This window comes from Pseudophryne corroboree, chromosome 9 (assembly GCF_028390025.1).
Source record: "Pseudophryne corroboree isolate aPseCor3 chromosome 9, aPseCor3.hap2, whole genome shotgun sequence".
NCBI classification, from domain to species: domain Eukaryota; kingdom Metazoa; phylum Chordata; class Amphibia; order Anura; family Myobatrachidae; genus Pseudophryne; species Pseudophryne corroboree.
This window is the reverse complement of record NC_086452.1, coordinates 94987596-95014513: the sequence shown is the minus strand read 5'-3', so window position 1 is coordinate 95014513 and position 26918 is coordinate 94987596. Positions and strand designations below refer to the sequence as shown.

The following is a 26918-nucleotide window of genomic DNA, read 5'->3' as shown; positions in this document are numbered from 1 at the left end:
CACACAGTAATAGCGCTCTTACACCTTAGGCCACACACAGTAATAGCGCTCCTAACAACTTAGGCCACACACAGTAATAGCGCTCCTAACAACTTAGGACACACAGTAATAGTGCCCCTTACACCTTAGGCCACACACAGTAATAGTGCCCCTTACACCTTAGGCCACACACAGTAATAGCGCTCTTACACCTTAGGCCACACACAGTAATAGCGCTCTTACACCTTAGGCCACACACAGTAATATCGCTCTTACACCTTAGGCCACACAGTAATATCGCTCTTACACCTTAGGCCACACACAGTAATATCGCTCTTACACCTTAGGCCACACACAGTAATAGCGCTCTTACACCTTAGGCCACACACAGTAATATCGCTCTTACACCTTAGGCCACACACAGTAATATCGCTCTTACACCTTAGGCCACACACAGTAATAGCGCTCCTTACAGCTTAGGCCACACACAGTAATAGTGCCCCTTACACCTTAGGCCACACACAGTAATATCGCTCTTACACCTTAGGCCACACACAGTAATAGCGCTCTTACACCTTAGGCCACACACAGTAATAGTGCCCCTTACACTTTAAGCCACACACAATGAGGGGTAAGGGAAGCCTGGGCACACATGCATGCACTGTATCATTTATACCCCTTTCACACCGCACAAATAACCCGATATTGACCTGGTATATTACCTGGTCGACACGGGTCGGTGTGCAGTGTGAAAGGGGCCATGGCCGAATTCCCGTGTCGCCTGACCCGGTAATTCAACCCGGTAAAATAGCAAGGTTATTCCCAGGTTGAATACTGGGTCAGGTGCAGTGTGAACGGGTTGCCGGACCGATGCGACCCGGGACCCGTTCACTACTTAGGGAGAGGCAGCGAGTAGATGAGCTCATCTCCCAGCACCGCTTCCGCCCGGACTCCACCCCCCACCGCTATGGCAACCCAACCCGGTAATATGCATATTACCGAGTCGGGGAGCCAGTGGGAAAGGTCCAATGCCGGATCCCACCCGGGAAGGACCCATTTCCAATTCCCGGGTGGGACCCGGCATTGCGATCTGAAAGGGGTTTAAATTAATAGTGTCCACTCTGGGTACAGAGCCATTGGCCTCCATGCTGGTAAAATGCTGAGTCCACTTGCACTGTAACCAAATGGGGCTGGAGTGGGGGCAGCGCTGGGTGATTGTGGACCAAGTGTAATGCAGTGGAAACTTAGAGGAGGAAATGGCTGGCAGTGTTACCTGGAATGAAATGGGAAGCTGTGCCACGACCCAGGTGAGGAGAGGTGGCAGGAGCTGGTGCACGTGGTGAGCAGGAAGAAGGAGTCAACAGACAGGTGCATCTAAACATGCCGCCCGCTCAGCTTCCACCGCTGCGCATTTCAAACTGGGGCCGGCTTGGTCACATCATGTCCAATGACACGACATGAAGCACCACCCGCTCAGCTCCCTCCCGCCTGTGCCTTTTATACTTGGGCTGGCTCGGTCGCGTCCTGATATCATGACGTTACTGGGCACTGACGCGGCCGTGCATGAATCTCTGCCCGCTAAGCACAGTGCCGCCCCGGGAGGTGGTGCTGCTGGTCGCATATGGACGGACAAACCGGCCCATCTGGCCATTGGCCCTTCTGGCATTTGCCAGAAGTGCCAGATGGCCAGTCCGGCCCTGGAATAGACCTTGTGGGTAGGCATTCTGATTGCCGTCATTTTGAGCGCTCGGGATTCCGGCATCGGCATGGTGAACGCCAGGATCCTGAGTGCCGGTCACATGACCACATCCCTTCTGATTTTGCTTTGCATTATTATGGGGCTTGGCTGTATTGGGGCCACACACTGCTGTATTGGGCTATCTGCTGATACTGCAGCTAAAGGGGTAAGAATTCCATGTCAGTTGTCTCCTCGGTCAGGAGTGTGAATGAGTGTACTGCTGCTTGTTTTTATTTGCTTAATTGGGGTCATTCTGACCCGATCGCACGCTGCAGTTTATTGCAGCGGTGCGATCGTGTCAGAACTGCGCATGCGCCGGCGCCGCGGTGCCCCGGCGCATGCCAGACGACCGTCAGGCCGCTATGAACACCTCTGCCTGATTGACAGGCAGAGGTGGGGGGGTAAGGGGTGGAACGGCGGCGTTTACCCGCCATTTCGTGGGCGCGGACCGGCCAACGCAGGCGTGGCTGGACCAAATGGAGGGTGGGCTATAGCGGCTGCGTGACGTCACACGCAGCTGCTGCGGGCTGGGGAGCGACGAGTAGCTCAGGGCCAGCACGCTAAAGCTGCGCTGGTCGGGAGCTACTCATGAAGTGCAAAGGCATCACCGCTGTGCGATGCCTTTGCATTTCTGCGCGGAATCCGGCACTGACAAAAAGTATAAGAAGATACACTTCCAGAGTAAGAAGAACCTACATTATGGTAGTTCAGGATACAGTTCCACAATATAGTCATAGGTCTTTATATTTTATTCAAAGCTGCATTTCCGTGTATGATATATAAGCAAAACAAGAAAATGACCTGGGGATTTCCAAAATGATGTCCCATGTCTGCACCGGGCACCCATGTTTTCCAGGTTTGCAAGCTTTGTCTTTTAAGTCCTTACTAAACACTGTGGGGTTTCTGGAAAGGTCTAAAAGGTAGGAGGGATTTGTGACCAATACGAAGGAGCAATCACAGAGATTGTAGCTTCTGCGTCCTGCTGTTTGTGGGTAGTACTACAATACCCCACACGGAGGAGCCCCAGATAGAAACAGTTATCTCAGGTTGTCACAACTGTATTTGCACATTCTGTGTATATTGGAGGTCATTCCGAGTTGTTCGCTCGCAAAGCGATTTTAGCAGAGTTGCTCACGCTAAGCCGCCGCCTACTGGGAGTGAATCTTAGCATCTTAAAAATGCGAACGATGTATTCGCAATATTGCGATTACACACCTCGTAGCAGTTTCTGAGTAGCTTCAGACTTACTCGGCATCTGCGATCAGTTCAGTGCTTGTCGTTCCTGGTTTGACGTCACAAACACACCCAGCGTTCGCCCAGACACTCTTCCGTTTCTCCGGCCACTCCTGCGTTTTTTCCGGAAACGGTAGCGTTTTTCCCACACGCCCATAAAACGTCCTGTTTCCGCCCAGTAACACCCATTTCCTGTCAATCACATTACGATCGCCAGAACGATGAAAAAGCCGTGAGTAAAATTACTAAGTGCATAGCAAATTTACTTTGCGCAGTCGCAGTGCGAACATTGCGCATGCGCATTAAGCGGAAAATCGCTGCGATGCGAAGATTTTTACCGAGCGAACAACTCGGAATGAGGGCCATTGTTTTGGACACCAGATAGCAAATATAATTAAATCCTTATGTTGGGACTATGGGCCTAATTCATGTTATACGCACGTGCCTACGCAGCGGCGATTCTTGTGCCTACAGGCTTGCTAATCATCACATATAAAAGTCAATTACATTACACTGGAACATGATTTATGATGAAAATGATGTACATAGGGCAATGGTTTCTAAACTTTTTTGAATCACGGCGCCCTAGAGTATTAGAATTTTTTTCACGGCGCCCCTAGGCCAAAAATTTCTTATTGAGAAATTTAGAAATATTAAATTAAGTAGATTGTGTTTATATGTCATCCTTAGGCTCAATTGTGTGGTGAGGGACAAGATTTGCTTCTGATTGTCCCCATATTTTATGACAGCCACCGACACTGGTTTTGCCTATTATATTGATCATAAATAATTTGAATTGGTCCTGGACCACCAATCCAAGGCACCCCTGCAAGTGTCCCGAGGCACCCCAGGGAGCCACGGCACACAGTTTGGGAACCACTGACATAGGGCCTAATTCAAGGTTGATTGCAAAAGCAGAATCTTCCTCTAATGGGCAAAACCATGTGCACTGCAGATGAGTAGCGTCTAGTTTACCTTTGTGGAGAGGACCTTTCCCATAAGCCCCTCGGTCCATGTCACAAACTATTTGGAATAGTAACCCGTGGCGAGCGAAGCGGAGCGGAGCGAGACACTGAGCCCAAAGCGTGGCGAGCGTCCAATGATGTATAGAAAAACAAAACCCTCAAACGAACGGAGAACGGAGAAAACATTTAGGTGCTGTAAGGGCGGAAGTTCTCTCCTGCCCTCTCGTTATGTCACTTCCAGGTCCTGATCACGAAGGGAGCATAGACACAACCACTGCAGGTGGGGCAGATATAACATGTGCAGAGAGAGGTTGAGGTGGGTTATATTGTTTCCGTGCAGGGTAAATACTGGCTGCTTTATTTTTACACTGCAATTTAGATTGCAGTTTGAACACACCCCACCCAAATCTAACTCTCTCTGCACATGTTATATCTGCCCCACCTGCAGTGCACATGGTTTTGCACATTAGAGGAAGATTTTGCTTTTGCGATCAACCTTGAATTAGGCCCATTGTGTATATTTCAGCCCATGCATCATGCGCAATGGATTCCTCATAACTAGGGAGGCCAATCTCGGGATCGGGATTGGCGGGATACCGGGATTCTGGCCCAAAAATGCCGGGATTTGAATCCCGGGATTGGAGCCTCCAATCCCAGGATTCACTGGATTAGATTGAACATGTGCCGTGAGGGAGGGTGGGTGTAATACTTGCTATTACTATTAGGCGGACAGCAGCTACGGACACAAGCTGAACGCGGCGGCGGCATTTCAAACGTAGCACTGCCCGCCAGCCAATCAGAGCTGGTGGACCAGCCGCCAATCAGGGAAGTGACCGCAGCAGCAGCTCCTGATTGGCTGCCGGACTGCCCCTTCTGACTGGCTGGTGGCCAGTGCTACGATTTGAAAGGCCGCCAGCGCGTTCAGCGTATGTCCATGGCTGCTTCCCGCCTAATATTAAGTAGTATTACTTACATCCAACCTCCCTCATTGCAGTGCTCCCTACAGCCTCCCTCCCGCACCGCTACCTACACCCACCCTCCAGCGCTGCTCCCTACAGCTTCCCTCCCGAACCACTTCCTACACTACACCCACCCTCTGGCGCTGCTCCCTACAGCCTCCCTGCTCCCTACACCCTTCTCCACTGCCCTCCACTGATTCCTACTGCAATCCCGGGATCCCAGGAATCCCGGGATTGAGCGTTTTTCAATCTCGGGATTGAAAAAACGTCCTGGGATTGGCCTCCCTACTCATAACGTTATCCTGCAATGTTTCTTTGTCTTCTGTATAATACAATTTTATTTTTTTTATCTATGGCTAGACTGTAATTTGGGTAGTACGTTAATACCCTCCTACCCAACAGCTTCTCGCCCTGAATGTTGTATGTTCTCTATAAAAAGATGAATTTTGCGCAGCTGGTCAATAATGAAAAATAGGGACATTTTGAGGGACAAAATAAATCTCCCAGGTTGGTAACCATTGTTTGCTGCTAGAAGGTGGTGAGAAAGAGGTCATAATTATATGAGGTCATGTAATAAATACTTTTAATTCTGGTACAGCTCACGGCAAGGTCAGGTGACCTAGTGTTGCCTATCCATGAATGTAAATCCTTCAGTTCAATTGCTCTATTTAAGGCCTAAAAGAGGGAACTTAGATTCTATTGTGAAGCAGACTGTGCCGTGTTACATGTTCAGTGAACTGTTGATCATCTTGGTTACACGGATTCACAATAGATTGTATTGTGTATGAACCGTCTATAGTAATCTGTAGTAAGGTGATCCTGTGTACACACAGTTCTCTTACAGTTCAGCAGGAAATAATCACTGCTACCCAGGAAAGTGTTGACATGGGATGCCTACTGCCAAATCTATAAAAAAACAAAAACAAAATTAAAACAAAAGCTACTTCTTTCTTTAAGACAGTGTTTTGAAATCTGAAGTTCTCCAGGTGTTGTGGAACTACAAGTACCAGAAGGCATAACAAGAACTTTGTGGGCCCCATAGCAACAGCTTGAAGGGCCATTTGCACCAAAGCTTTTTGTGAGCCATTTTTCTATAACAGTTGTTCCTCATATGCCCTGTAAGTGTAATAGTGTCCTAATTCACATTATGCTACATTGTGGAGCCCACAGTCAGTGGTGGACCTACATTTCTGGGACCCTGAAGCTTGAACTGTTATGGGGGCCCCTTAGCAACCAGCAACAATAGGGCAACATTGGTCCGGGAGCTGCTGGGAATTGTAGTCTAGCTCTGTGATTTGCGCTCTTTAAATAGAGTGCGTTTGTTTTAAACTACAGTTCCTGAGTTGGTAACTGTAGTTTAAAACTGATACACGTTTCACATTATTTACAGAGTGCAAATCACAGAGCTAGACTACAACTCCCAGCAGGTCCCACTGTACTAAGTGACATGCATCCAAGCTGTAACAGCAGCTATGCTGCACTAGAAGCCTGGTTGCAGGGGCGGAACTGCCGGAGACAAAGGAGTCATTTGCCGCCGGGCTCCAGCCTGAAGGGGGCACTTCCTCCATTGTCTCTTGGCCGTTCCGTGCCCTTCCTACTACAACAGGCAGAGGAGCCGCCGAATAGAGAGCAGCGTCAGTGGAGGCTGCCAGTGTGTACGGCCCAGGGCCGTAACTAGGAGCTGCAGCACTGTCAGCGGTGGGGTGCGCCCAGCTCCTTTCTCCTGTCCATTTGCTTGACATTGTCCGCTGCTCAGTGGCCACTCCCCTGGGACCTCAGCACCGCCTCTCAGTCTATAGGGCTGCCTTTGAGGCTGTCAGTTACCGAGAGGAGAACGCTGGGCTGATTTCCTGCTCTGTCCCTTATCAGGTAAGCCACTCCTCCGTTTTGCCCCAGCTTTCACTGAAGGGCTACAGGGGGAGCTCTGCCTGAGTTTGCATCCAGCTCCACCCTACCTGGATCCTGTCACTCAACTGCGGCTTCCACTACCAGCCACCAGTCTGCCCTGGCACCTGACATACAGCACACTTTCAGGGGCAGCCTCAGTGACCTCAGCGTTCCTAGCCGTGCAGCTCCTCACTGCCGCTGGCCACCTCACGCAGTGCCTGACAGACGGCGCTTCGTAGGAGAGCTGAAACTGTCCTCTCTAAAGGCACTAGAGATGGCTACTGAGTTGCTGTCTCAACACAGTGAGTCGAATCATTTAGAAGTTGGAATGATTGAAGTCACTCACAGTTTGGTGTGGTGAGACACCCCCAGTAGCCTCTCTCAGTCAGTCACACTGATTGGGTGAAATTGTGGAGCCCAGGACTGACAAAATAGACAGGGACCCCCCTCCCCCCAAAAAAAATCTGCAGCACTGCTCCACCCCTATGTTATGTCAAACATTGTGACGTTACATATAGGTTAAGTGTTGCGGACCTACAGGAACGGTTTACAGAGGACTGATGCGCAGATAAGGCTTGTTTTAACTTAAGGAGGCCTGCTGCAGATTCACAGACTGCTGCAGCTTTCCAGGTATTGGCAGTAGGAGCAAGGGGTGGGCCCCCCTATCTGTAAGGGCCCGGGACAGCAGTCCCCACAGTCCCCCCCTGATGGCTGCCCTGGGTGGCAGCACTCCTGGGTGACACCCACTGGGAGGGAGCAGTGTGATGCTGCTCAGTGTCAGGGCTGCTGCTGCTGTGCCTGACTTCCTGTCACTGTGACACTGAGTTGAGACAGTGGAGACTCATCAGATTCATCAATGATTCATCCAGTGCAGCTGAATAGCAGAGGTATGAGTCACTGACTGACTGTGAAGGGCCCTACACACTGTCCGATTTTTTTGAAAGATATGAACGATCTCGTTCATAAATGAACGAGAACTCGTTCATATCTTTCAGTGTGGAGACTCCTGCGATGAACGATGCGCGGCCCCGCGCTCGTTCATCGCTGGTCTCCCGTCGGCTGTGCATGCAGGCCAATATGGACGATCTCGTCCATATTTGCCTGCACTTCAATGCAGCCGCGTGACGGGGGGAGTGAAGAAACTTCACTCCCCCCGTCACTGCCCCCCCGCCGCCGGGTCGCTCGTCGGCGGTATCCGCCGTCGGGCAGCTCGGCGGCGGGTCGGCCAGTGAGTAGGGCCCTTATGACCGTGCTCACTCACTGGAGACGGATCAGAATCATTACTGATTCATTCGGTGCAGCTGAATAGCTGACACATTACCAGAGGTCTGACTCACTGAGCACTGACTGTCTGTGACATACCTCCCAACATTCAAGTACAGGAAGGGGGCGTGCCTGTGTGGAAGGGGGCGTGGCTTCGCGGGTGGTCCGCGATTGCGAGCCACGCCCCGTTTTCATCACTGAGGGGGCATGGCCAGCGCTCTGTGAGCTGCTGGCATACCCCCTCTCCCTCTAACTCACTGGAATAGACGCTGTGCGCATGCGCACAGCGTCTATTCACCGCTGCTCTGCTCTCAACTGAGCAGAGCAGTGAGTGATCAGGAGCCTCCCAACTACCCCCCCCCCCTCACCGCGGAACACTGCGGCCCGCCGCCCGCGGGAGGGGCAGCGGGACACAGTTGGGAGGTATGCTGTTGTGAGACTAATGATGACTCAGTGGAGATGGATCAGATTCATTGATTCATTCGGTGAAGCTGAATAGCTGACCCACTCCCAGATGTCTGAGTCAGGTGTGGATCATTGGGTCAACCCTGTCCAGGTCGACAGTCACTAGGTCGATAGTGAGTAGGCTGACACTGACTGAAGACCGACACATGACTAGGACCTGTATGGAAGGTCGGCATGGGCAAGGTCGACACATAAAGAGTCGACATTGTTTTTTGTGTGGGGGGGGGGTTTGACCTGAATTTCCATCTGGGACCACCAACAGTTGAAACGTATTCAGGCGTGGTGTCTCCCTACACTCGCCAGAAGGTTTCTATCCAACTCTATGCTCACTTCGATAGAGGAGGTATGAAAAAGTCCTGAAACCCCCCCAAACAACTGTGTCGACCTAATAACCATGTCGACCTATGCATGTGTCGACCTGCTCACTGTCAACCTTCAGTGGTCGACCTCATGATTGTCAACCTAGACAGGGTCGACCTAAAGACTGGATACCATCTGAGTCACTCTCTCCATGAGTCCCAGCCCTGCCAAAAGTCTCTGCACTCACTGCATGTGAACAGTCCTGCAATGCATTACAAAAGAGCCATGTACCGAGACACTCCACTGAGCTGAGTCATGTGTCTAAACTCACTTCACTGTATCTCTTTGCCCATGACTAAAAGGCACCTCACCAACGGTCAGTGTATGGATGGCCATCGATCATCAATGATTCAAAATCATCGATGGTTTATAGGCGATGTAGAATACTTTTGCCATTGATCGGGGAGAACCAAATGGTTTCCCTCTATCGATGGAAAGGTATAACCAAATACTTTTTTATTTTTATGTGGTGCCGTGACATGGAGCATAGCTCCGCCCCCCCTGACACCCACTAAGCCCCGCCCCTGGTTTTTTATTGGTCCGCTGACCAGCCAGCACCTTTCAGTGGTGGCCATCGAGTGGTGCAAACCATCGATGGATCACCATAGATGGTTTGTGTACCATCGATGGTACCATCAATAGCAACCATCGATGGACACTGCACCAATGGCCATCCCTCAGTGTCCTCTCTTTTTTTAACGGTCGGGGCTGAGTCCCCGGATGTTTCCCGCCTGATCGCGAGTCACTGCAGTCGGCGCGTGGTTGGGACGTCCCTAATCACCATGCACCGGCTCTGGTGTGCTGCAATCCTACTGTCCACTGCCACCAATGAATCAATGTGCGTGCCACATACAGGGGGAGTTTATACTTACATATACTAGCAACAATTGCTCCCCAGCTTATCCTCACTATGTCCTGCATGTGGGTTCCATATTAGAGGGAATTTAGGGGATAGTTGAAATAGTGGGGTGCCACAAGAGCACAAGTGGTGCAAGTGCCGGCTACTGGGAGACAAGGAGGATGTGGGCGAGCTTGAGTATAGTAGTGTGGGGAGAAAGTCACCACTGGCGGAAGAAAGCGATGATGACTACGACAGTTTAGCAGGGGGCGGAGAGGCAGAGGTATGGGACAGGGGGCGGCGTGGGGTGCAGGTCTGGAAAGCGGCTGAGTGTTTGTCCTGTTGCTCGGTACTGTAAAGTGTCAGGTAACTGCCTTCAATGCCCGCTGCTGTCACCGCTCACTGCCGCCCCTCTCCTAGTGCGCTGCCTTCTTCTGCACGTATCATAATACTAGCCTCATACCTGGTTGCATTATAGGTACATGAAGTACAGTACACACAGTCATAGGCGTGCGCAGCACATTTTATTAGGGGGTGCACCGTCGGAGGGGTGTGTCTAGCACCGCCTTTTGGGCGTGTCTAGCACGATCTATTGATGGTCAAAGCAATATAAAATATCCACCCTTGTACCAATCCTAATAATGCAGATACACTGTCAGATGATGTGGTGTGCACCAAATAAACACCCCTGATGGCACTAGCTGCAATTACACTGCTCCTCCTTAGCCTGGTCTGGCTCCCCCTCTCTTTACCCTGCAAGCTGCAGCAGCTTACTTACAAGTCAGTCACTCACTGACACTGACAGTCGCAGACTAGTACTGCTGCTGCTGGAAAAATTAGTGACGTGTCAATGTTGCTGCCAACCGCCTGCCAGTATTGAATTTGTCTTCCTAAGAGGAACACTGGCTGCATGCTGATCCTCATCAGTGGCTGGCGTTGGCATAGCATAGAAGGAGAGAGGTGGGTGTGTGGCGGGTGTGACGGGTGGGCGTGCGAGCAGCATGACGTAATCACATCACATCACGCTGTTTTTGTACATGGAGGTGGAGCCGGGAGTTTGAAAGCCGGTGGCAGTGGCACCCTTGATTAACCCAGGCATCCGGTCAGTAATACAGTCCTGACAGGGTGCAGCGCAGAGGGGACAGTATCAGCATGCTCGGCGATCGCTGCATCAGGCATGTGAGATCGGGGTGCCAGACATTAGGGGGTGCCTGTGCGCACCAGGCACCCCCCCTGCGCACACCTATGCACACAGTATGATGGTGAGTAGGACTGGAGGGATGCAATATAGTACCTCCTCCCACCAGTGCTGATTTCAGGGCTGTGTCCTGGTCTTGTCTCCCCTCTCTCCTGACCCTCCTGCCCTGTCACCTCTGTGCTGGCTGTGACTCCCCTCTTTCCTGGCCCTTCTGCCCTGTCCCTGCCACACCAGTCCTGTCCCTGACACCTCTGTTCTGTCCCTGTCACCCCTGTCATCCCTCTCTCCTGACCCTTCTGTTCTGTCCCCTCTGTCCTTGTTCGGTCACCTCTGTCCTGATCTGGATATAGTGTAACACAATTTTAATGCACATATGATAGTCAAACAGTACAATAGATGAAAATTCAGCAATAAGCATAAAGTGCAGTGCAAGGCATTCCTTCTTTTGTAAAGAAGCTTATCATATGTGCATTAAAATTGTGTTACACTATATGCACTTTTTTTTCCATTTCTATATTCCCATTGAAATAACGGGACGGTGTATGAAAACGAATTGGAAAAGCGCTGGTTAAGTTATTACTTCATTTTCTTGTATTTTGCACTATTGGTGAGGGGTTAAGGATACCTCTAGAAGTAATTTATTGATTAGCTGCTATATGCGCACGGGACTCCTCCTTTAACTATTGTTTTATCCATCTGTCCTGATCTGTCTTGTCATCCCTCTCTCCTGACCCTTCTGTTCAGTCCCCTCTGTCCTTGTCCGGTCACCTCTGTCCTGATCTGTCCCTGTCACCCCTGTCCTGTCCCTGTCATCCCTCTCTCCTGACCCTTTCCCCCCTGTCCTTGTCTGGTCACCGCTGTCCTGGTTCTGTCCCTGCCACCCCTCTCCTGTCCCTGTCATCGCTCTCTCCTGACCCTTCTGTTCTGTCCCTGTCCCCTATGTCCTTGTCGGTCACCCCTGTCCTGGTTCTGTCCCTGCCACCCCTCTCCTGTCCCTGTCATCCCTCTCCTGAGCCTTCTGTTCTGTCCCTGTCCGTCACCTCTGTCCTGGTTCTGTCCCTGCCACCCCTCTCCTGTCCCTGTCATCCCTTTCTCCTGACCCTTCTGTTCTGTCCCTGTCCCCTATGTCCTTGTCGGTCACCCCTGTCCTGGTTCTGCCCCTGTCACCTCTATCTTGTCCCTGTCATCTATGTCCTGGCCCTGTCACCCCTCTCTCCTGGCCCCTCTGTTCTGTACTGTCTCCATCACCCTTATCCTGGCCCTGTCACCTATGTCCTGGTCCTGTCACCTCTCTATTGTCTCTGTCACCTCTATCTTGATTCTCTATCCTGTCATTTCTGTTCTTCCCCACTGTACTGTCTCTGTCATCTCAGTACTGGCCCTGTCACCCCTGTCCTGGCACTGTCCTTCCTGTACTGTCACCTTTGTCCTAGCCTCAATTTATATATATATATATATATATATATATATATATATCCACACACCACTCGGCGGCACTCCGGACAAATAAAATGAAGACTACAAAGTCTTTGTAGTCTTCATTTTATTTGTCCGGAGTGCCGCCGAGTGGTGTGTGGATATTGTGGGCCGTTGCAATACGGCCGTCACGGAGGGCACCTGGCAAGTTTCTACACTGGGACAATAGGAGTGCCGGATCTGGTGGATGTATATATATATATATATATATATATATATATATATATAATGTTCCCTTTCTTTTGAGGGGTGGGGGCACCAAATTCTAGCTTGCCTCTGGGCGACGGGGATAAATGTACGCCACTGCCTGGTTGTCATAGTGTTTTTGGTGACCAGCTTTAACTATACAGTACAACAAGAGGTGAAAATCTGAATTTTTGGTGTTAAAGGCACGTGCGCCATGAGTGCAGCTGGGCCCCTCCGGGATTAGGGGCCTTGAAGCTTAAGCTTCATTAGTTTCAATGTAGTTCCACCACTTTCCACAGTTCACATTATGCCACATTGTAGTGCCCCCAGTTCACATTATGCACATTGTAGTGCTCCCAGTTCACATTATGCACATTGTAGTGCCCCCAGTTCACATTATGCACATTGTAGTGCCCCCAGTTCACATTATGCACATTGTAGTGCCTCCAGTTCACATTATGCACATTGTAGTGCTCCCAGTTCACAGTATACCATATTGTAGTGCCCCCAGTTCACATTATGCACATTGTAGTGCTCACAGTTCACAATATGCCACATTGTAGTGCCCACAGTTTACAGTATGTCACATTGTAGTGCCCCCAGTTCACATTATGCACATTGTATTGCCCCCAGTTCACATTATGCACATTGTATTGCCCCCAGTTCACATTATGCACATTGTATTGCCCCCAGTTCACATTATGCACATTGTATTGCCCCCAGTTCACATTATGCACATTGTATTGCCCCCAGTTCACATTATGCACATTGCAGGAAGGTGTTGTAGCAGGGCCCAGGATTTCTCTTGGCAGCCCTGCTTACCATGCTCATTGCTGTCATAGAGGAAGTGACTGCTCAGCTGATTGCTCCTCCGTCCGTGTGTCTGTCCTCATTGACTGGCACAGATGTGACCTCTGGGAATGCTGGGCAGAGCCTAATGGTCCCTCCCAGCAATGTTTAGTGGCATGACCTGGATGTCGGGTAATTGGCATCAGAGATGTAGATACGCTCCTGATTTTCTGAGAGTTGTAGTTCCATAAAATCCTGCAAAGCCAGTAGTCATTGAAGCCTGTTAGCTGATGCAATATTTCAATGCTCTCTGGATTCTATTACCCAAATCTGTCACTTGTTTGTTTTGCACCTCATCTATAATAGGGGATAAAACTTGCGCATGATGATTGTTACTGTATGTATAACTCCACAGGTGACATCATGGTTCTGGAAGCAGACGTCAATGTGGAGGGACTCGGAACAGCCAATCAGACCAATATTCCTATCATGGCACACCCCCCAGATATATATAGTGACAACACCCTAGAGGAATGGCTGAATTCTGTGCTTCAGTCCACAAAAGGTAATATCGACAGTTACACTTTCTCCCACTGGATGATCATTCAATCGCACTCATAGTTACAATGGATGAACTAACATTGTTATACTGTTGGCATGGTGACTGCCGGGATTCCGAGCACTGGTCACATGACCGCATCCCGTTACTAAAATATACAGTAAGCACATTCTACCCAGCATGTGTAAAGGGCTTTATAAAGTAGGTTACAGTTTGTAAACTGCTAAATATTTCTGTAACGATGTATGTATTTGGGGCACAGAAATTACAGTCACTGGTGTGTGAACCATTTGTATACATCATATAACGGAATTGCTTATTACAATAGGAAATAGGTCAGTGGTTCTCAAACTCGGTCCTCAGGACCCCACACGGTTCACGTTTTCCATGTCACCCAGCAGGTGCACTGTGTATCACCAACTGTCACATTTCAAAAAACTACAGGCGACCTGCGAAACACAAACCGTGTGGGGTTCTGAGGACCGAGTTTAAGAACTTGTGAAATAGATGATATTAGCAATAGTGAACCGTGCTGCTGACAATCAGCTGTTCAGTGGCTGATATGTGGTTGATATTGCACGTAGAGGAGGCGGTTCCCCTCTTGTAATGCAAGAGATAATAAGATGTAATAGTTTATTTTAAGTGGTGATCTAACTTTAGGTGTTACATTGATACCATCATCACTTATGTGCAATTATTCTGTCTCTTTATCCTGTGCAGGCATCAAGCTGGACTTTAAGAGTATCCAGGTTGTCAGCCCATCACTTGATTTACTGTCCGCAAAGTCTTCCCAGATACCCATTGATCGCCCTGTATGGCTAAACGCAGACATCGTGAGTGGGCCCAATGTCAACCATGAAATCGGGGTGAATGCAACCCAGTTAGTATATATTTGTTGGATCTAGTTATGTTCTTTTGTGAAAGAATGAGATATAGAGCTAAAACTAGCATCAATTTTGTTGTGTTCATGGAAAACGATGAAATGTGTCAGCTTAATATTGCACCAAAGGAAATGTAATAACATACAGTAACTGGAATCCATAATTGCAGGTTTCTACAGTTAGTCCAAGAGAAGTTCCCAGATGTCACCATTTCCCCAGGCTGGGTAACATTGTACTTGCCACCCATCATCTCAAACAGAACTTACACAAAGGAAATGATAGAGACAATGTACAGCCTCGTGAAAGACCTGCCCCAGAGGATAACTTTCCCGGTTCGTGCTGTGTTGGCTCGCACCGCTTGGACGCACTTCCACTGGCTCCTGAAGCAGTCAAACCGGTAACCAGCATGAGATCAAACATAGATGGGACATGCGAGGGCAGTTACACATGTACTGAAGCCTATACTCCAGCATAAGGTAGCTTAAGGTCTGTACACATTAGACGATGTCGCTCTGTGAGCGACGTCGTCTAATGTTTCCCCTCCCGTGTCGGCCGGTCGGCGGCCGACTGTACACACTGAGCGATATGACCGCTCATATCGCTCAGTGACGTCACACCTCCGCCAACCCTGCATGCAGGTCGTGGACGACAGTCCAGATCTTGCATGCATGTACTGGCGACAGCGACGATCGTTGCCGACTCGCGGGGCCGCGCATCGGTCGTCGCTGGCGGCATACACACTTGCCGATAAAATGAGCGACGTCGCTCGGGGAGGGGGAAAATGAGCGACATCGCTCATTTTATCGGCAAGTGTATATGGGCCTTTACTGCTATAACATTTATAGTTCTTCAGAACATTATACATAAACATTACTTTGTTTATAAACAGTTTGTTATACTTTGCTATAATAAAATGTTACTGCCATTTAAGTAAATTTTATTGAGGTTTTAAATGACAAACAAGTAGATAAAACACCACATTTATCATAACAGCTGAGAACAACAAAGCAAACTAGCCGAGAAATTTCACTGCATAGGTGTCTTAAAAAGTCCAAAGCAATAAATGGGGACAGCGACGCCAAAAGACGATAGTCAAAAGGAAACTGACAAATATAAACATTGTGACCATGTATAAATGTAAACATGACTTCCTGTAAAAGTAAATTAAATACACAGCACAGAGAAATAAAGGAGAGGGGAAGGAGGGGACAGACATAAACTGATATTATTATTATTACATTTTATTTATAATGCACCATAAGTGTTTTATAGCCCCGTACATACGGCAAACATTAGAATAATACAGGGTATACAGAACTTAACATTACAGTAACAGAAAAACTAAAACAGAGCACAGGTGACAATTATCAACACAGATCTCAGTACACACTACAGCCAAGATGAAAGGAAGCAAAGGAGTAGTCGCGATTCGTCATACTACTGGGAGCAGGCACTGGAAGAGATAAACAGTAATGAGCGAGAGGAGATGCAGGTATAGACATTCGCTATGTAGGAGAGAGATGTAATTGAAGTGTGAGAGAAGAGGGCTGTGGGAACGGGAGGGAAGAGAGCCCTGCTCCAAGGAGGTCGCTATCTAGGGGGTGGGGGGAGACAGACAGGTGACATGAGGTGTGAGCAAGCGAAAGGCAGCCTGATGGTAGGAAGAAAGCGAGGCACAAATGGCCAAGGCATGAGATGGGAGCTATATTATTGACCCTAGGGAAAGGGGTTCTAGTCAACATGAATGTTGACACCAGATCGTCGGCCCCTAGGGAAAGGGTTCTAGTCAACATGAATGTCGTCGTCAGATTGTTGACCCCTAGGGAAAGGGGTTCTAGCCAACATGAATGTCGACACCAGATTGTCAACATGTTCTAAATATCAACATTCAGGATAAGACATATGTTGACAGTAACAATGTTGACACATGCAATTAGGGTTAGGCTGCAATTAGGGTAAGTGTTAGGCTGCAATTAGGGTAAGGGATAGGGAACAATTAGGGTAAGGGTTAGGGAACAATTAGGGTAAGGGTTAGGGAACAATTAGGGTAAGAGTTAGGGAACAATTAGGATAAGGGATAGGGAACAATTAGGGTAAGGGATAGGGAACAATTAGGGTAAGGGTTAGGGAACAATTTGGGTAAGGGATAGGGAACAATTAGGATAAGGGTTAGGGAACAATTAGGGTAAGGGTTAGGGAACAATTAGGGTAAGGGATAGGGAACAATTAGGATAAGGGTTAGGGAACAATTAGGGTAAGAGTTAGGGAACAATTTGAGTAAGGGATAGGGAACAATTAGGATAAGGGTTAGGGAACAATTAGGGTAAGAGTTAAGGAACAATTTGGGTAAGGGTTAGGGAACAATTAGGGTAAGGGTTAGGGAACAATTAGGGTAAGAGTTAGGGAACAATTAGGATAAGGGTTAGGGAACAATTTGGGTAAGGGTTAGGGAACAATTTGGGTAAGGTTAGGGAACAATTAGGGTAAGGGTTAGGGAACAATTAGGATAAGGGTTAGGGAACAATTAGGGTAAGGGATAGGGAACAATTAGGATAAGGGTTAGGGAACAATTAGGGTAAGGGTTAGGGAACAATTTGGGTAAGGGATAGGGAACAATTAGGATAAGGGTTAGGGAACAATTAGGGTAAGGGTTAGGGAACAATTTGGGTAAGGGTTAGGGAACAATTAGGGTAAGGGTTAGGGAACAATTAGGGTAAGGGTTAGGGAACAATTTGGGTAAGGGTTAGGGAACAATTAGGGTAAGGGTTAGGGAACAATTAGGATAAGGGTTAGGGAACAATTTGGGTGAGGGTTAGGGAACAATTAGGGTAAGGGAACAATTAGGGTAAGGGAACAATTAGGGTAAGGATTAGGGAACAATTAGGATAAGGGTTAGGGAACAATTTGGGTAAGGGTTAGGAAACAATTTGGGTAAGGGTTAGGAAACAATTTGGGTAAGGGTTAGGGAACAATTAGGGTAAGGGTTAGGAAAAAATTTGGGTAAGGGTTAGGGAACAATTTGGGTAAGGGTTAGGGAACAATTTGGGTAAGGGTTAGGGAACAATTAGGGTTAATTCTGCTATTAGGGTTACACTGCAATTAGGGATAGGCTGCAGTTAGGGTAAGGGTTAGAATCCAGTTAGGGTTAGGCTGCAATTAGGGTTAAGGTTAGGCTATAATTAAAGTTAGGCAACAATTAGGGTTAATTTGTAATTAGCATTTGGCAGCAATTAGGGCTAGAGAACAATTAGCGTTAGGCTGAAATTAGGGCTAGGGTTAGTTTTAACCTAAAGTAGCACTGTTGACATTCTGAAAATGTTGACATGATGACATTGTACATGTTGAAATGGTATTTGTTGATATTTTGGTCATGTAGACATGTTGGGGTATATTTACTAACATTCGTAATTCTCCCGATTTGGTGGGAGAATAATCTCGAATGACATCGAAAGTGTAAAACTGCAACTTTTTGAATTTATTACGACTAATTTACTAAGCTGTCGTATTCTGCATTTTCTTTTGTTCCGATGTCGATGTCATTCGTGTTTTTTTTTAGTTTTTTACAGCAGTGATTAGCAAAACACTGCCGACTTTTTCTAAATGAATCTCGGCCGGATCTGTGTGATCCGTGCTGGGGTTCTTTTTTTTTTTTTTTAAATAAGCACTGTAAAACTGTAAAAAAAATGGCGTGGGGTCCCCCCTCCTAAGCATAACCAGCCTCGGGCTCTTTGAGCCGATCCTGGTTGCAGAAATATGGGAAAAAAAATGACAGGGGTTCCCCCATATTTAAGCAACCAGCATCGGGCTCTGCGCCTGGTCCCAAAAATACGGGGGACAAAAAGCGTAGGGGTCCCCCGTATTTTTAAAACCAGCACCGGGCTCCACTAGCTGGACAGATAATGCCACAGCCGGGGGTCACTTTTATATAGTGCCCTGCGGCCGTGGCATCAAATATCCAACTAGTCACCCCTGGCCGGGGTACCCTGGGGGAGTGGGGACCCCTTCAATCAAGGGGTCCCCCCCCCAGCCACCCAAGGGCCAGGGGTGAAGCCCGAGGCTGTCCCCCCCATCCAATGGGCTGCAGATGGGGGGCTGATAGCCTTTTTGTAAAAGTGTAAGATATTGTTTTTAGTAGCAGTACTACAAGGCCCAGCAAGCCTCCCCCGCATGCTGGTACTTGGAGAACCACAAGTACCAGCATGCGGCGGAAAAATGGGCCCGCTGGTACCTGTAGTACTACTACTAAAAAAATACCCAAAAAAAGACAATACACACACACCTTGAAAGTAAAGTTTTATTACATCCATCCACACAAACATACATACATACTTACCTTATGTTCACACGCAGGTCGGTCCTCTTGTCCAGTAGAATCCATGGGGTACCTGTTGAATAAATTATACTCACCAGATCCAGGGTACCAGGCTCCTCGGATAATCCTTTTGTAATCCACGTACTTGATTAAAAAAATAAAACGGAGACCCGAGCCACGCACTGAAAGGGGCCCCATGTTTTCACATGGGTCCCCTTTCCCCGAATGCCAGAAACCCACTCTGACTTATGTCTAAGTGGGTTTCTTCAGCCAATCAGGGAGCGCCACGTTGTGGCACCCTCCTGATCGGCTGTGTGCTCCTGTACTGACTGACAGGCGGCACACGGCAGTGTTACAATGTAGCGCCTATGCGCTCCATTGTAACCAATGGTGGGAACTTTCAGGTCAGCGGTGAGGTCACTTTCGGTCAACCGCTGACCTGAAAGTTCCCACCATTGGTTACAATGGAGCGCATAGGCGCTACATTGTAACACTGCCGTGTGCCGCCTGTCAGACAGTACAGGAGCACACAGCCGATCAGGAGGGTGCTACAACGTGGCGCTCCCTGATTGGCTGAAGAAACCCACTTAGACATCAGTCAGAGTGGGTTTCTGGCATTCGGGGAAAGGGGTCCCATGTGAAAACATGGGTCCCCTTTCAGTTCGTGGTCGGGTATCCGTTTTTTTATTTTTTCAAGTACGTTGATTACAAAAGGAGTTACCGAGGAGCCGAAAACACTGGATTATGTGAGTATAATTTTTTCTACAGGTACACCATGGATTCTACTGGAGAAGAGGACCGACCTGCGTGGGAACATAAGGTAAGTATGTGTATATGGAGGTGTGGATGGATGTATTAAAGTTATACTTTCAAGGTGTGTGTGTGTGTTGTCTTTATTGGGGTATTTTTTTAGTAGTAGTACTACAGGTACCAGCGGGCCCGTTTTTCCGCCGCATGCTGGTACTTGTGGTTCTCCAAGTACCAGCTTGCGGGGGAGGCTTGCTGGGCCTTGTAGTCTGCTACTAAAAACAATATCAATCACTTTTCACAAAGGCTATCAGCCCCCCATCCGCAGCCTATTGGATGGGGGGGACAGCCTCGGGCTTCACCCCTGGCCCTTGGGTGGCTGGGGGGGGGACCCCTTGATTGAAGGGGTCCCCACTCCCCCAGGGTACCCCGGCCAGGGGTGACTAGTTGGATATTTGATACCACGGCCGCAGGGCACTATATAAAAGTGACCCCCGGCTGTGGCATTATCTGTCCAGCTAGTGGAGCCCGGTGCTGGTTTTAAAAATACGGGGGACCCCTACGCTTTTTGTCCCCCGTATTTTTGGAACCAGGACCAGGCGCAGAGCCCGATGCTGGTTGCTTAAATATGGGGGAACCCCTGTCATTTTCTTTCCCATATTTCTGCAACCAGGATCGGCTCAAAGAGCCCGAGGCTGGTTATGCTTAGGAGGGGGGACCCCACGCAATTTTTTTTCAAAAAATTAACACTTTCCCACCCCTTCCCACTGATATACATGCACGGATCTCATGGATCCGTGCATGCCTATCCAATCACGGCTCAAAAAAGCAGGATCTGTTTTTATTTAGCACTTTTTTACGAGTTGTATTTTTTCACGGCAGTGTTTTTTTTTTTTTGGCTTTGCACTTCTTAGTAAATGACCGAGATTCATACTTAAACAGCCGCGTTTTGACCGATGGTGTATTCATTCGTATTTTTTTGTTGGACTTCAAAAAAAATACGAATGCCCTCATCACTGCCGAGATTTGAGTTTAGTAAATGACCGAGATGACACTTTGAAGAAAAAACGGCATCTCGGTCAAAATCGGGACCTTAGTAAATATACCCCGTTGAATGTTAACATTCTATGCTGACAATCTGTTGTCAACATTCTGCATGTTGACAAATTGTACCCAACCCAGGGAAAGACGTGGGAACATCCCTGGCATGTGTTACAGACACTTATACCGCTTTTACACCAACTATAGTGGGTTTCAGCCGGGATCCTGACACGGGTGCTACCTGGCTGCGACTCGCCTCAGGCCCCTTACCCACCGCTCTTTCCAGCCCAGCATATTGCTGGGTTGGTGACGTCTCTGGTGACGCGGCAGGGGCAGCGCTTGGAGATCCGGCTTCCCGTTTACACAGCACAGCTTCCCAGGTTGAACCAGTGTTCATCCCTGCAAGCTACCTGGGTTAGAATACCGGGTCACTCGACCCAAATTATTCCAACTCGGCCCCTTTACACCGCGCAGCAACACGGGTTATGTACGTTCATGTGCAATAACCCATGTTATATGTAGTGATGTGCACCGGAAATTTTTCGGGTTTTGTGTTTTGGTTTTGGATTCGGTTCCGCGGCCGTGTTTTGGATTCGGACGCGTTTTGGCAAAACCTTCCTGAAAATTTATTGTCGGATTCGGGTGTGTTTTGGATTCGAGTGTTTTTTTTACAAAAAACCCTCAAAAACAGCTTAAATCATAGAGTTTGGGGGTCATTTTGATCCCATAGTATTATTAACCTCAATAACCATAATTTCCACTCATTTTCAGTCTATTCTGAACACCTCACACCTCACAATATTATTTTTAGTCCTAAAATTTGCACCGAGGTTGCTGGATGGCTAAGCTAAGCGACCCAAGTGGCCGACACAAACACCTGGCCCATCTAGGAGTGGCACTGCAGTGTCAGACAGGATGGCACTTCAAAAAAAATAGTCCCCAAACAGCATATGATGCAAAGAAAAAAAGAGGTGCACCAAGGTCGCTGGATGGCTAAGCTAAGCGACACAAGTGGCCGACACAAACACCTAGCCCATCTAGGAGTGGCACTGCAGTGTCAGGCAGGATGGCACTTCAAAAAAATAGTCCCCAAACAGCACATGATGCAAAGAAAAAAAGAGGCGCACCAAGGTCGCTGTGTGACTAAGCTAAGCGACACAAGTGGCCGACACAAACACCTGGCCCATCTAGGAGTGGCACTGCAGTGTCAGGCAGGATGGCACTTCAAAAAAATAGTCCACAAACAGCACATGATGCAAATAAAAAAAGAGGCGCACCAAGGTCGCTGTGTGAGTAAGCTAAGCGACACAAGTGGCCGACACAAACACCTGGCCCATCTAGGAGTGGCACTGCAGTGTCAGGCAGGATGGCACTTCAAAAAAATTGTCCCCAAACAGCACATGATGCAAAGAAAAATGAAAGAAAAAAGAGGTGCAAGATGGAATTGTCCTTGGGCCCTCCCACCCACCCTTATGTTGTATAAACAGGACATGCACACTTTAACGAACCCATAATTTCAGCGACAGGGTCTGCCACACGACTGTGACTGAAATGACTGGTTGGTTTGGGCCCCCACCAAAAAAGAAGCACTCAATCTCTCCTTGCACAAACTGGCTCTACAGAGGCAAGATGTCCACCTCATCATCATCCTCCGATTCCTCACCCCTTTTACTGTGTACATCCCCCTCCTCACAGATTATTAATTCGTCCCCACTGGAATCCACCATCTCAGATCCCTGTGTACTTTCTGGAGGCAATTGCTGCTGGTGAATGTCTCCACGGAGGAATTGATTATAATTAATTTTGATGAACATCATCTTCTCCACATTTTCTGGAAGTAACCTTGTACGCCGATTGCTGACAAGGTGAGCGGCTGCACTAAACACTCTTTCGGAGTACACACGGGAGGGAGGGCAACTTAGGTAGAATAAAGTCAGTTTGTGCAAGGGCCTCCAAATTGCCTCTTTTTTCTGCCAGTATACGTACGGACTGTCTGACGTGCCTACTTGGATGCGGTCACTCATATAATCCTCCACCATTCTTTCAATGGTGAGAGAATCATATGCAGTGACAGTAGACGACATATCAGTAATCGTTGGCAGGTCCTTCAGTCCGGACCAGATGTCAGCACTCGCTCCAGACTGCCCTGCATCACCGCCAGCGGGTGGGCTCGGAATTCTTAGCCTTTTCCTCGCACCCCCAGTTGCGGGAGAATGTGAAGGAGGAGATGTTGACAGGTCACGTTCCGTTTGACTTGACAATTTTCTCACCAGCAGGTCTTTGAACCTCTGCAGACTTGTGTCTGCCGGAAAGAGAGATACAACGTAGGTTTTAAATCTAGGATCGAGCACGGTGGCCAAAATATAGTGCTCTGATTTCAACAGATTGACCACCCGTGAATCCTAGTTAAGCGAATTAAGGGCTCCATCCACTAGTCCCACATGCCTAGCGGAATCGCTCTGTTTTAGCTCCTCCTTCAATGTCTCCAGCTTCTTCTGCAAAAGCCTGATGAGGGGAATGACCTGACTCAGGCTGGCAGTGTCTGAACTGACTTCACGTGTGGCAAGTTTAAAGGGTTGCAGAACCTTGCACAACGTTGAAATCATTCTCCACTGCGCTTGAGTCAGGTGCATTACCCCTCCTTTGCCTATATCGTGGGCAGATGTATAGGCTTGAATGGCCTTTTGCTGCTCCTCCATCCTCTGAAGCATATAGAGGGTTGAATTCCACCTCGTTACCGCCTCTTGCTTCAGATGATGGCAGGGCAGGTTCAGGAATGTTTGGTGGTGCTCCAGTCTTCGGTACGCGGTGGCTGAATGCCGAAAGTGTCCCGCAATTCTTCGGGCCACCGACAGCATCTCTTGCACGCCCCTGTCGTTTTTTTTAAATAATTCTGCACCACCAAATTCAATGTATGTGCAAAACATGGGACGTGCTGGAATTTCCCCAGATGTAATGCACGCACAATATTGCTGGTGTTGTCCGATGTCACAAATCCCCAGGAGAGTCCAATTGGGGTAAGCCATTCTGCGATGATGTTCCTCAGTTTCCATAAGAGGTTGTCAGCTGTGTGCCTCTTGTGGAAAGCGGTGATACAAAGCGTAGCCTGCCTAGGAACGAGTTGGCGTTTGCGAGATGCTGCTACTGGTGCCGCCGCTGCTGTTCTTGCTGCGGGAGGCAATACATCTACCCAGTGGGCTGTCACAGTCATATAGTCCTGAGTCTGCCCTGCTCCACTTGTCCACATGTCCGTGGTTAAGTGGATATTGGGTACAACTGCATTTTTTAGGACACTGGTGACTCTTTTTCTGACGTCTGTGTACATTTTCGGTATCTCCTGCTTAGAGAAATGGAACCTAGATGGTATTTGGTACCGGGGATACAGTACCTCAATCAAGTCTCTAGTTGCCTCTGAATTAACGGTGGATACCGGAACCACGTTTCTCACCGCCCAGGCTGCCAAGGCCTGAGTTATCCGCTTTGCAGCAGGATGACTGCTGTGATATTTCATCTTCCTCGCAAAGGACTGTTGGACAGTCAATTGCTTACTGGAAGTAGTACAAGTGGTCTTCCGACTTCCCCTCTTGGATGACGATCGACTCCCAGCAGCAACAACAGCAGCGCCAGCAGCAGTAGGTGTTACACTCAAGGATGCATCGGAGGAATCCCAGGCAGGAGAGGACTCGTCAGGCTTGCCAGTGACATGGCCTGCAGGACTATTGGCTTTCCTGTGTAAGGGGGAAATTGACACTGAGGGAGTTGGTGGTGTGGTTTGCAGGAGCTTGGTTACAAGAGGAAGGGATTTAGTGGTCAGTGGACTGCTTCCGCTGTCATCCAGAGTTTTTGAACTTGTCACTGACTTATGATGAATGCGCTGCAGGTGACGTATAAGGGAGGATGTTCCGAGGTGATTAACGTCCTTACCCCTACTTATTACAGCTTGACAAAGGCAACACACGGCTTGACACCTGTTGTCCGCATTTGTGTTGAAATAATTCCACACCGAAGAGCTGATTTTTTTTGTATTTTGACCAGGCATGTCAATGGCCATATTTGTCCCACGGACAACAGGTGTCTCCCCGGGTGCCTGACTTAAACAAACCACCTCACCATCAGAATCCTCCTTGTCAATTTCCTCCCCAGCGCCAGCAACACCCATATCCTCATCCTGGTGTACTTCAACAGTGACATCTTCAATTTGACTATCAGGAACTGGACTGCGGGTGCTCCTTCCAGCACTTGCAGGGGGCGTGCAAATGGTGGAAGGCGCAAGCTCTTCCCGTCCAGTGTTGGGAAGGTCAGGCATCGCAACCGACACAATTGGACTCTCCTTGGGGATTTGTGATTTAGAAGAACGCACAGTTCTTTGCTGTGCTTTTGCCAGCTTAAGTCTTTTCATTTTTTCTAGCGAGAGGATGAGTGCTTCCATCCTCATGTGAATCTGAACCACTAGCCATGAACATAGGCCAGGGCCTCAGCCGTTCCTTGCCGCTCCGTGTCGTAAATGGCATATTGGCAAGTGTACGCTTCTCATCAGACGCTTTCAATTTTGATTTTTGGGTCATTTTACTGAACTTTTGTTTTTTGGATTTTACATGCTCTCTACTATGACATTGGGCATCGGCCTTGGCAGACGACGTTGATGGCATTTCATCATCTCGACCATGACTAGTGGCAGCAGCTTCAGCACGAGGTGGAAGTGGATCTTGATCTTTCCCTATTTTAACCTCCACATTTTTGTTCTCCATTTTTTAATGTGTGGAATTATATGCCAGTATCAATAGCAATGGCCTACTACTATATATACTGCGCACAACTGAAATGCACCACAGGTATGGATGGATAGTATACTTTACGACACAGAGGTAGGTACAGCAGTGGCCTACTGTACCGTAATGCTATATATTATATACTGGTGGTCAGCAAACTGTGCAAAACTGAAATGCACCACAGGTATGGATGGATAGTATACTTGACGACACAGAGGTAGGTACAGCAGTGGCCTACTGTACCGTAATGCTATATATTATATACTGGTGGTCAGCAAACTGTGCAAAACTGAAATGCACCACATGTATGGATGGATAGTATACTTGACGACACAGAGGTAGGTACAGCAGTGGCCTACTGTACCGTAATGCTATATATTATATACTGGTGGTCAGCAAACTGTGCAAAACTGAAATGCACCACAGGTATGGATGGATAGTATACTTGATGACACAGAGGTAGGTAAAGCAGTGGCCTACTGTACCGTAATGCTATATATTATATACTGGTGGTCAGCAAACTGTGCAAAACTGAAATGCACCACAGGTATGGATGGATAGTATACTTGACGACACAGAGGTAGGTACAGCAGTGGCCTACTGTACCGTAATGCTATATATTATATACTGGTGGTCAGCAAACTGTGCAAAACTGAAATGCACCACAGGTATGGATGGATAGTATACTTGACGACACAGAGGTAGGTACAGCAGTGGCCTACTGTACCGTAATGCTATATATTATATACTGGTGGTCAGCAAACTGTGCAAAACTGAAATGCACCACAGGTACGGATGGATAGTTTACTTGACGACACAGAGGTAGGTACAGCAGTGACCTACTGTACCGTAATGCTATATATTATATACTGGTGGTCAGCAAACTGTGCAAAACTGAAATGCACCACTGGTATGGATGGATAGTATACTTGACGACACAGAGGTAGGTACAGCAGTGGCCTACTGTACCGTAATGCTATATATTATATACTGGTGGTCAGCAAACTGTGCAAAACTGAAATGCACCACAGGTATGGATGGATAGTATACTTGACGACACAGAGGTAGGTACAGCAGTGGCCTTCTGTACCGTACTCCTATATATTATATACTGGTGGTCAGCAAAATTATGCACTGTACTCCTACTATATACTACAATGCAGCACAGATATGGAGTGTTTTTCAGGCAGACAACGTATACTGGTGGTCACTGGTCAGCAAAACTCTGCACTGTACTCCTCCTATATATTACTGCTGGTCCCCAGTCCCCACA

General features: G+C 48.2%; 1 protein-coding gene across 1 annotated transcript in view; it reads left to right on the top strand.

Annotated features, from left to right (window-relative positions):
* FAM151A (family with sequence similarity 151 member A) overlaps positions 1-26918 on the top strand; it is a 57294-nt gene that overhangs the window by 25224 nt on the left and 5152 nt on the right. Inside the window, exons 3-5 of the mRNA XM_063939651.1 lie at positions 13752-13901; positions 14616-14775; positions 14946-15173. Coding sequence (XP_063795721.1) covers positions 13752-13901; positions 14616-14775; positions 14946-15173 — 538 coding nt within the window. The remainder of the gene's footprint in view (positions 1-13751; positions 13902-14615; positions 14776-14945; positions 15174-26918) is intronic.